The sequence below is a fragment of the Jaculus jaculus genome, chromosome 1, assembly GCF_020740685.1.
Source record: "Jaculus jaculus isolate mJacJac1 chromosome 1, mJacJac1.mat.Y.cur, whole genome shotgun sequence".
Lineage (NCBI taxonomy): Eukaryota > Metazoa > Chordata > Mammalia > Rodentia > Dipodidae > Jaculus > Jaculus jaculus.
The window spans coordinates 87,310,744-87,323,113 of NC_059102.1; the positions used below are offsets into that span (position 1 = coordinate 87,310,744).

The following is a 12,370-nucleotide window of genomic DNA, read 5'->3' on the forward strand; positions in this document are numbered from 1 at the left end:
TAGAGTGAAATCCAGCTTCCAAAAACATAGTAATAATAAATAAATAAATAATACAAGTATCTGTTCAGAATGTTTCATTATTATACAATGCTTATTTTCAGAATGTTCCATTATTATACAATGTTTAGTAAAGAACAGATATAGTATCCACATAGATTACAAGATCACATACATTCATTTCAGAGATTTATTTTTCTTTTATAATCTGGGATCAATTTTCAGAGCTAAACTGAAGAAACAGACAATTAAGAAAATAGGATGAAAATTTAAAAAGAGAAAATAGGATGGCTGGTGATGCATGTCTTTAATCCCAGCACTCAGGGAGGCAGAGGTAGCAGGATCTATGAGTTCAAAGCCAGTCTAGGACTATAGAATAAATTCCAAAGTTCCAGGTCAGCCTGGGCTACAGTGAGCTCTTACCTTGTAAAATAAAATAAAATGTAATTTAATTTAAAAAAATAAACTAAAGAAAATAGGATGACTCCTGAAGAAAGTTCTAACAAAGCAGGTTCTTATTTTTCATGTTAGACTTGTGGTTAAGGGGAAATCAAAAGTCTTCTAAATTGTTTTCAGAGTATGTAACTCTTTTTAATCAAGTGGCTTATTTAAAAAAAAAAAAAAAAAGCCACAAGTACCAGAGGGCACAATAGAACATAGTCACAACTTCCAAACTACAAGATCTTGAAGACTTGCAAAATATTAGACATAGTCACTGGACACGGTGGTGCACACCTTTAATCGCAACACCCAGGAGGCAGAGGTAGGAGGAATGCTGAGTTGAAGGCCACCCTGACACTACATAGTGGATTCCAGGTCAGCCTGGACTAGAGCGAGACCCTATGTTGAAAAACCAAAAAAAAAAAAAAAAAAAATCTTATTTATATATATATGTGTGTGTGTATACATATGGTCAATAGTTAGGCTTCAAAATGTTCCCACAAACAGCAATGGATAAAATTTACAAAACTTAAGCCGGGCGTGGTGGCGCATGCCTTTAATCCCAGCATTCAGGAGGCAAAGGTAGGAGGATCACTATGAGTTCAAGGCCACACTAAGACTCCGTAGTGAATTCCAGGTCAGCCTGGGCTAGAGTGAGACCCTACCTCGAAAAACCAAAACAAACAAACAAAAAAATTACAAAACTTAGGGGCTGAGGAAAAGGATCCGTTGATAAAATGACTGCTGTGCAAATATGAGTACCTGAATTCCAGTCATTTCCATGGAATATAATAGTTAGATAAAGAATAGAAAGAGAAGGCTGGAGGGATGGCTTAGCAGTTAAGACACTTGCCTGCAAAGCCAAAGAACCCAGGTTCAATTTCCCAAGACCCACATAAGCCAGATGTACAAGGTAGTGCATCTATCTGGAGTTCCTTTTCAGGGCTAGAGGCCCTGGTGTACTCACACACTCTGTTTGCTTCTTTCTCCCTCCCTCCCTCCCTCCCTCCCTCCCTCTCTCTTTCTCTCTCTGTCTGTCTCCCTCTCTCTCAAAAAAATAAATAAATAAAATACTTCAAGAAAAGGAAGAGCCGGGCATTGTGGCACATGCCTTTAATCCCAGCACTCGGGAGGCAGAGGTAGGAGGATCGCCGAGAGTTCAAGGCCACCCTGAGACTCCATAGTGAATTCCAGGTCAGCCTGGGCTAGAGTGAGACCCTACCTCAAAAACCCCCCAAAAAAAAATAAATAAAAAATAAAAACAGGAATAGAGAGAGGAAAAAAAGAGCCAGCCATCATAAATGTTGAATCTATTCTGAAATTGTGGGTATGCAGTGAAAAACATACTACCTGAATAAGCCAGACAAATTATATACTATTCTATAGTGTACAATGTTACTATACCATAGTAAAGTTTGGAAACTGCCTTGAGACAAAAATTGATTCACCAAGTCATTATGAAAATGAAAGTCATTTTACCTGCTGCTTGGATCACACAGACCTAGGGCATCAATGTCTCTTCTGCAACCATTTTCTTGGTCATGTTCCTTATGTATATCTAAGGTAGAAAAAAATATTCTTTAATTATATTCTTACAACCTAATATTCAAGGATCTTTTAAAATTCTAGAACTTCTATTTTTTTTTCAAACACAAGGCTTTACTCATGCTAAGCAAGTGCTTACCACTGAGCTACATTCTCATTTGTTAAGTACAACTTCTAAATATGACCACACATCAGTATTTGCTGGTTTTGAGACAAAATCTCTGTAGGCCGTGCTGGCCTCTGATTTGCTATGTAGCCAATACTGGCCCTGAACTGTTGATCTCCCTCATTCTACTCTCAAGTGCTAAGATGACAGGCATCCACCACCATGCCTGGCTGCATCAGTTTATCTTCATTTACATGTGTGTATGATGCATGTGCATGGCTCTGAGTTTAACCAGCACCAAATTCACCAGTATTGCAACCATATTTCTTTTTTGTTGTTCTTGTTCTTTTGTTGTTGTTCTTCTTCTTCTTCTTCAAGATAGAGTCTTGCTCTAGCCCAGGCTAACCTGGAATTCACTATGTAGTCTTAGGCTGGCTTCAAACTCACAGTGATCCTCCTACTTCTGCCTCCCAAGTACTGGGATTAAAAGTGTGTGCCATCACACCTGACTCATATTTTTTATTTTAGGACATAAACCATGTGCTTGCTATATGGACCAGCAAAAACAAAAAGTTACAGTACTTAGCACATTTCAGCCTAACATTTATAACATCTACCAGCATACACAGGAAAGAAATAAAAGATGTAGAACCTGCCTCCAAGGAGTCAGTCTGAAACAGGAATGACTGACCAGTTCTAATATACTTCTACAGTATTATAGCCAAAGTGTGCACAAAAATGCAAGGTTGCAGAGGAGATAAAACCGGCCAAAACTGGGGAGTGGGAAGAAGACGTGAGTCCTGAGAGGAAAGGATGCATTTCATATGCTGGAGCACAGAGAATATAGTCTATCATAAGGTATGGCAGGCAAAGAGATTGACAAAGCCTTGGCTGTATTTCTGAGGCTTTGATATTCCATGGACTCCTCTTCTTTCAACATGTCAGCATTTAAAAGGTGTTCCCTATTTGTATAAGTGTCACTATGTAAGAAGCCAATATAAGTACTAGGAAATGATTCCCTCTTCATCATAATAGAATGACAATTCCTACAGACTTTTTACAGGAAAAAAAAATGCCTCAAAAAGCAGACTGGGGAGATGGCTAGCAGTTAGTTAAGGCATTTACTTACAAAACCTGGCAGCTCCTCACCACCCACGTAAAGATGGACACAAAAAGTGACACATGCATCTAGTGTTCATTTGCAGCAGTAATAGATCGTGGCATGCCCTCTCCCTCACCCCACCCCATGAATGAAAAGCAAGCAATATTAGAAGAAATATTGGTAAGCAAGTTTCTAGAACTAAAGACTCTTGTAAGGTTTCAGAATAAATAAACATTAACAGTCCCCAACTGTAATAAATAATGAGAAATAAAGTGGGCATGGTGGCACACACCTGTAACCATGTAATCCCCCTGTACTTCAGAGACAAGGCAGGAGGACCACAAGTTCCATGTTAGTCTGATATACACTGAAAGTTCTAGATCAGCCAGGGTATCACAGTGAGACCTTGTGCCACAGAGAAAGACTGATTATAAGAGAAGGGAAGTTGAAAAGAGAACAAGATAAATAACCAACCTGAAAGTGAAGCAGGATACTTAGCAAGAATACTCTTTGCATATACTTCTTCTGACACGGGGTCAAATGAAAGTGGAGACATTGGTGGTAAAAGATCCACAGCCTTGAAACACAGAATGAACAATTTTAAAGGAGACATTCACTAACCACAATAACAATCTAAATTAATCTACAGGGGCTGGAGAAATAGCTTAGCGGTTAAGGTGCTTGCCTGCAAAGCCAAAGGACCCAGGTTTAATTCCCCAGGACCTCCATGAGCCAGACACACAAGGTGGTACATGCATTTGGAATTCATTTACAGCGGCTGGAGGCCCTGACACACCCATCCTCTCTTTCTCTATCTGCCTTTCTCTTTCTCTCTCAAATAAATAGTAAAATATTAATCTACAAATAGATTTTTCACTAACAATGAATTACGAAACATACCAGTAATTTTTACAGGTTTTATTTTTATTTTTATTAACTTATTGGTGGGGGGAAGCAGGTAAGCGAGAGAGAATAGGAACACCAGGGCCTCTAGCAAACAAACTGCAATAAACTTGATGCTTGTGCTACCTTTTGCATCTGGCTTTACATGGGTACTGAGGTATCGAACCTATGTCCTTTGGCTCTGTAGGCAAGTGCCTTAACCACTAAGCCATCTCTCCAGCACCATATTGTACTCTTTGACTTAAAAATAGTTACTGAAAGGCTGGAAAAATGGCCTAGCAATTAAGCGCTTGCCTGTGAAACCTAAGGACCCCGGTTCGAGGCTCCATTCCCCAGGACCCACATTAGCCAGATGCACAAGGGGGCGCATGCGTCTAGAGTTTGTTTGCAGTGGCTGAAAGCCCTGGCGCACCCATTCTCTCTCTCCCCCACTTTCTCTGTCTATCACTCTCAAATAAATTTTAAAAAATGGTTATGGTGAATTAAAAAAAAAAAAAAAGTTACTGAAGCCGGGTGTGGTGGTGCATGCCTTTAATCCCAGCACTCGGGAGGCAGAGGTAGGAAGATCACCGAGAGTTCGAGGCCACTCTGAGACTACAGAGTGAATTCCAGGTCAGCCTGGGCCAGAATGAGACCCTACCTTGAAAAACCAAAAATATAAATAAATATTAAAATAGTTACTGAGCTAGGCATGGTGGCTCACACCTTTAATCCCAACACTTGGGAGGCAAGAGCCTTGACAAGAGTGAGACCCTACCTTGAAAAACCAAAATAAATAATAAATAAAAATAAAATTTAAAAAAAAATAGTTGCTGGAGGGCTAGAGAGATGGCTGAGTGGTTAATATGCTTACCTGCAAAGCCAAAGGACCCAGATTCAATTCCCTAGTACCCATGTAAAGCCAGAAGTATAAGGTGGTATATGCATCTGTAGTTTATTTGCAATGGCTAACCCTGGCATGCTCATTCTCTCTCTATCTGCCTCTTTCCTCCTGTCTCTCGCAAATTAAGTATTAATGAAATGCGGGGTTTTTTTGGTTTTTTTGTTTTGTTTTGTTTTGTTTTGTTTTTTGTTGTTTACTGAGGTAGGGTTTCACTCTAGTCCAGGCTGACCTGGAATTCACTATGTAGTTTCAGGGTGAACTCAAACTCATGATGATCCTCCTACCTCTGCCTCCCGAATGCTGGGATTAAAGGTGTATACCACCACACCTGGCTCCAATGGGTTCTTTTTTTTTTTTTAAGTAAAATATTCGATTGGAGAAATGTCTCAGCAGCAAAAGCACCTGCTTGCAAACCCTAATGGCCTGGTTTCAATTTCCCAGCAAAGCCAGACACACACATGGACATATGTGTTTGAAGTTCGTTTGCATGGCAGAGGCTCTGGCATGTCCATTCTCATTCTTCCTCAAATAAATAAAAACATCTTAAAGAGTACAAAAGTTTCTATACTTAAAAAAAAAAAAACAGTACAATATGAAGCCAGGCATGGTGGTGCACGCCTTTAATCCCAGCATTTGGGAGGCCAAGGTAGCAGGATGGCCGAAGAGTTCGAGGTCACCCTGAAACTACATAGTGAATTCCAGGTCAGCCTGAGCTACAGCGAGACCCTACCTCAAAAAAACAAAGTGAAAAAAAAAAAAGTTCAATATTGTAAATAAGGGAATTTTGTTAAATAACAAATGCTTTAGTTGTATTTCACATCAAGAGGCAAGTTTCTTCTTTTCCTTTTATTTTTTTTAGGGTAGCCTCAAACGTACAGCAATCCTCCTACCTACCTCTGCCTCCTGAGTGCTAGGATCAAAGGCATGCACTACCATGCACAGCTTCATTTTCTTTTCAATATACAGCACTCTTAATTTCAGAGAATAATTATTAGAACACACTCTGTAGTCCCAGGCTGGCCTCAAACTCATGGTGATCCAACCTCTGCCTCCTTAGTGCTTGGGATTAAAGGTGTGCACCACTATGCCCAGCTAGCACTCTGATTTTTAAAGACTTTTATTATAAGTGGCAAAGGAAGCTTAAGAAAAATTCTATTATATATTTATGTACATAAGTATACTTGTATAAGCTTATAATGATAGCACTCAGGAAATTCAGATACCCTGGGAAAAATTAAGAGTTTCAAGTCAGCCAGGGATCCATAGCTTTGTATCAAGCCTGTGTCTCTAAAAAGCAAAAAAGAAAAAAAAAATTGAGCTAGACATGGTGGCACAATTTTATAATTCCAGCACCTGGAGAGGAGTGGAAGCAATAAAATCAATAGTTCAAGCTCATCCTAAGCTACAAATTGAGTTTGAGACCAGTCTCTACTATATGAAATATTGCCTCAAAAAGTAAAGCAAAATAAAAGTAAAAGTAAATTAATAAATTTATAAAAGTAAAACAAGGGCTGGAAAGATGGCTTAGCAGTTAAGGCACTTGTCTGCAAAGCCTAAGGACCCAGGTTCAATTCTCTAGTACCTATATAAGTCAGATGTACAAGGTGGCACATGTGTCTATTGTTCATTTGCAGTGGTTGGAGGCCCTCACATGCCCATTCTTTCTATATCTGACTCTTCTCTCCATATCTGACTCTTTCTCTCTCTCAAATAAATAAATAAATAAAATATTTAAAAAATAGAAGTAGCCAGGTGTGGTGGCGCATGCCTTTAATCCCACACTCGGGAGGCAGAGGTAGGAAGATTGCTGTGGGTTCGAGGCCACTCTGAAACTACAGAGTGAAATCCAGGTCAGCCTGGGCCAGAGTGAGGCCCTATATTGAAAAAACAAACAAGCAAGCAAGTAAATAAATAAATAAATAAAATGAGCCAGGTGTGGTGGCACACACCTTTAATCCCATCACTTGGGAGGCTGAGGTAGGAGAATTGCTGTGAGTTTGAGGCCAGCCTGAGCTAGAACAAGACCCTAAACTGAGAGGAAAAAAGAAAAGTCCTCAGCTGGGAAGTTATATGTCAGGAATAAGGGAAGGGACTACTACTATTGTTATCCTAAATGTATTATGTTTATGTTGTGTCTGTCAAGCTGCCTTCTAAATGTGTCAACACACTGGTACTGCTCTCAGCTTTGGTCAGAGAAGCTTCTTTTTGTAGTGAGGTATAGCACTTGTGAAGACTAAACTGGTCAAGTACTAAGAATATAAAGGACTACAGAGCGTTTAGCCCCAAATGGGACATCTGTATCACCCCAAGGCCCAGAGAGCATCACAGAAGAAAGGATGGAAGGAACATAAGAACTGGAAAACTGGGAGAAGTGTGGTAGAACGTTGTCTTCTGGACATGACAAGACTGTTTCACTTATGAATGCACACCAACTGTGGCTGCCTACATGAAAACCTGCACAAAACTGAGCCTGCCAACCTTTCAGCATCGATGGTAAGGGGATCAGAGGTTCTGCCACTCCCTGAGAAGCTATCAGCACAATAGCTGCTGAGGAAGTGGAGAGATACTTTCATTAGTGGTGTAGCCACTGGTAACTTGTCCATGCTCTGATAGAGAACCTCCACCCATTCTTATGCAACAATCCTAACTAACCTTAGTGGGTCACTTACCTGCAAAAATAGAAAGAAAAATGCACCAAAGTAGAAGCAGGTTAGTTGGAAGGGATTCAACAAGAGTGGAAGGGGGACAACAGAATAGAGGTATGATCAAAATACAGTATGTAGGTATGAAATTGTTCACTAAAATATAATTTAAGAATGCAAGAAAGGGGAAGAGAGATGGAAGAGGAGACAGAATGCATAACTAAATATCAAACTCTTCTCCAAGAGGCAGATCCACATTACTTACTGGAGTACAACCTTTACTTAGACTAAAAGGAGAAAGACCAAGAAATTCTTTCCATTTTTTATGCCATGCTCCTTGCTTTTCAATAACAGAATGTCTTATAGCAGTGAAATCTTCTTTTATTTTATGCCTGTCATAGTAAAAGAAATGACTTTATTTAAAATATTAATAAACAAAAAGTATACAATAAATTTAAGGCAATAGTAATACTACTAGAGAAGCAGAAGGACATGGAACTGAAGTACAACATATAAACTGAATAAACTCTCAAAAATATATATTTAGAACTTAAAATACTTTGCTCCTGGCGGGGTGTACTGGTGTACACCTTTAATCCCAGCACTTGAGAGGCAGAGGTAGGAGGACTGCCATGAATTCAAAGCCACCCTCAGACTACATAATGAATTCTAGGTCAACCTGAGTTAGAGCAAAACCCTATCTGGAAAAAAACAAAAAATAAAAATAAAATAATAGTTTCCTTCCTTTGTTTGTTTGTTTTTGTGTGGGGGGTAAGCGGGGTGTGTGGGCAGTATGCATATGGGTGGGCCAGAATAAACTACAGATACGTGTGACATTTTGTGCATCTGGTTTTACAGTACTGGGGAATCAATTCCATGCTATCGAGCTTTGCAACCACATTTTTTTTTAAGATTTATTTTTATTTTTACTTATTAGAGACAGAGAGGGAGAGACGACTCCAGATGCATATGCCATGTTCATCTGGCTTACGTGGGACCTAGACAATAGAACCTGGGTCCTTAGGCTTTGCAGGCATGCGCCTTATCGGCTAAACCATCTCTCTAGCCCACTTTGCTCCTTTTAAAAGCAGAAAAAAATCATGTATTGAGTAGCCCATTCTTTAGACAGGGTCTTATGTAGCCTCCACACTTGATGTGGAACAAGAATGATTATGAACACCTAATCCTCCTGTCTTTGCCTCCAGAATGCTGTGATTTCAAATTTTTGCACCATGCCTGTGTGGTTTAATGTCACTTTCTTCCTATCTCTAATTTTTAGTCAGAATTCTCTGAGTCTCATCATGAAACCCAGGATGGCATCAAACTTATATCATCTTGCTTCACCTTCCCAAATCCTAGGATTATAGATATGTGTTGCCATGTTCAGTTCCATTTTATCATCAGATATGACAAAAGTTAGGGGCTAGGGAGATGGCTCAGTAGGGAAAGAGCTTACTACACAAGTATGAGGACCTGAATTTGGGTCCCCAGCACCCATTTAAATGCCAGGTATAGTAGTATGCATCTGCAGTACCAGCACTGAGGAGGTAGAGGCAAGAGGATACCCAAAACTCACTGGCTAGTCTAGCCAAATTGCTGAATTCTAGGTTCAAGTAAGACTATCTCAAAACTTAAGGTGGACAGCAATACAGGAAGAAATCCAAGTTTGGACCACCGACCTCCATGCATATGTGCATGCAAAGGATCATGAGCGCCTGCTTCCACATACTTACAAATGCAAATACACACATAGACATGCCAAAAACAAGAAAAAAAGGTAGACAATTGTTAACATTATTTCATGGAGAATTACCACTCCGATCAAACTAAGGGGAAAAAATTGAATTGCCTATCCTTTCTACCTCACATGTCTCACAGCAGCTTATTAGAGAAGGTTTTGAAGGAGTGAAGAATTATTAATTATATAGACTACTGCTCCACAGTAAAATAACAAATCTAATATACCTACCTCAAATGCTTCAGATCTGACAATCTTTCCTTTTGAAAACTGGTTTCTTTTTCAAGGTAGTGAAGGTCTATTGCCAGTCTTGCTTGGTCAGCTTTACAACATTCATACTTCATTATTTTCAAGACTTCATTTAACAACTGAATAACTGTTAAGAGGTTCAATTTTCCAGCCTCATAAACATTTCCAATCTGCAACTAAAATGTTTTGGGGAAAAAGATAAAAGATTTAAATGCTAATAAACCACTACCCAAATACCTTTTACTATTATATAAAAACCTGACCATAAAGACTGAAAAAAGAAACAAAATACCACCCAAACGTAAAACTATGTAAATAATTTCAATCTAATATATAAACTGTCAGAGACTAAATAGGACATGTTACATTTCTATAGCATGGAAAAAGTTGAAAGCTAGAAGAAAATATACAAATAGGTGGAAAAATATAAAATAGAAAGGGGGGTAAAAAAATAAAATTGAGAGAAAAATCATGAATTTATTTTTGGACAGAAGGTCCAAAGTGATATAACCCCTTAACAGCTACAACCGAATATATTACTCTGTCCTACATAATTTTGTTTTAAAATCACTTGAATTAGTCACTAATATTTTTTAGTATTTTATTTTTATTTATTTGAGTGAGAGAGCCCATTCTCTCTCACTGTAGCCACTGGAAACAAACTCCAGACATATGCACAATCTCATGCATTTGGCTTTACGTGGGTCCTGGGGAATCAAACCTGGGTTCTTTGGCTTCTCAGACAAATACCTTCACTGCTAAGCCATGTCTCCAGCCCCACTAACATATATATATTTGGGGAGGGGGGGTCTCGAGGTAGGGTCACTAACCCAGGCTGACCTGGAATTCACTATGGAGCCTCAGGGTGGACTCAAACTCAAGGTGATCCTCCTACCTCTGCCTCCTGAGTGCTGGGATTAAAGGCATGCGCCACCATGCCCGGCTATCCCACTAGTATTTTTTTTATTTATTTATTTTTTATTTTTTTATGGTTTTTCAAGGTAGGGTTTCACTCTAGCTCAGGCTGACCTGGAATTCACTATGGAGTCTCAGGGTGGCCTAGAAATCAAGGTGATCCTCGTACCTCTGCCTCCCGAGTGCTGGGATTAAAGGCGTGCACCACCACGCCCGGCTCCAACTAGTATTTTTAATCACATGAAATTATAGTGCTGCTTTCCACAGACTTCAACCCTTCCTACCTTCTCTGTATTAGTACAGAAAATTATTGTAGCTGTCTATATCATGTAGTAATATATCTGGATTCTCATTCACTGACTATAATATATGTTACATAAAAGTGAAACCTCGTATAGTCCCAACAATGTTTGATTTCTGTAACTTCTATACTATAACAAGAACAGCATATATATATATAGTAGACACTAAATCAACTATGCTTACTAAAGGGGAAAAAAGTAAGCTATTCAAACAAAAATGTCCCATATGGATAAAGAAATACATAAAAGTTGGTTTGCTTGTATTGTTTTGTTTTATTTTTTTCAAGGTAGGGGCTTACTCTAGCCCAGGCTGACCTGGGACTAGCTCTATAGCCCCAGGTTGGCCTCAAACTCAGCAATTCTCCTACCCCTGTTTCCCAAGTGCTAGCTTTAAGGTGTGTGCCACCCATCCCACCAAAAGGTTGCTTAAGATGAAGAGGAGAGACTAGAAATACCAGTTTAATACTACTGTTATATAAGGTACTGAATACATGGAATTAGTAAGAATTTTTTTATTTTATATTTTACTTCTTACGTTATGTTATTTTATTGCAAAATGACAAAGAAAGCTGGACATTAAAAAACCATAGAGAGGCCAGGCATGGTGGCACACGCCTTTAATCCCAGCACTCGGGGGATAGGTAGGAGGACTGCCATGAGTTTGAGGCCACCCTGAGATTACACAGTAAATTCCAGGTCAGCCTGGGCTAGAGTGAAACCCTACCTCGAAAAAAAGGAACAAACAAACAAAAAAAAAACAAAAAACAGAGAGGACTGGAGAGATGGCTTAACAGTTAAGATGCTTGCCTGCAAAGCCTAAGGACCCAGATTCAAGTCCCCAGGACCCAGGTAAGCCAGATGCACATGATGGTGCATGCATCTGGAGGTCGTTTGCAGTTGCTAGAGGCCCTGGTGCACCCATTCTCTCTCTCTTAATAAATTAAATATATATATTTTTTTACAAAGCCACAAAGAGGCCAAGCATGGTGGCGTACACTTTTAATCCCAGTACTCAGGAGACAGAGGTAGGAGGATCACCGTGAGTTCAAAGCCACCCTGAGATTACACAGTGAATTACAGGTCAGCCTATGCTAGAGTGAGACCCTTCCTTGGGAAAAAGCCAAAGAGAGCCAATCCTTTTATATAACAGGTAGACCGGAAAAAGGAACCAGTAGGAAATAAAAAAAGTAGTAGCAATCTAAAAACCACAAGGACACAGACAACACAAAGCTAAATGTAGGAAAGCCTAATTTAACAGGATGGTAAACAGCATCAAAATTACATAGACGCATGAGGATAAAAATTTCTTTTTTTTAATATTTTATTTTTATTTATTTGTTATAGGAAAACAGGAGAGAGAGAATGGGTGCACCAGGGCCTCTAGCCACTGCAAACGAACTCTAGACACATGTGCTACCATGTGTGCATCTGGCTTATGTGAGTTCTGGGGAAGAACTTGGGTCCTTAGGCTTCACAGGCAAGCACCTTAACCACTAAGCCATCTCTCCAGCCGGATAGAAACTTCTTAAAGGTATATCTGGAGAGCT

The 12,370-nt window shown here is 39.4% G+C and overlaps 1 protein-coding gene across 1 annotated transcript in view; it reads right to left on the bottom strand.

Annotated features, from left to right (window-relative positions):
- Nucleotides 1–12,370, bottom strand: part of Haus6 (HAUS augmin like complex subunit 6) — a 56,010-nt gene that overhangs the window by 15,639 nt on the left and 28,001 nt on the right. Inside the window, 4 exon segments of the mRNA XM_045151583.1 lie at nt 1,918–1,996; nt 3,666–3,768; nt 7,885–8,011; nt 9,589–9,782. Of these exon segments, the coding sequence (XP_045007518.1) occupies nt 1,918–1,996; nt 3,666–3,768; nt 7,885–8,011; nt 9,589–9,782 (503 nt within the window).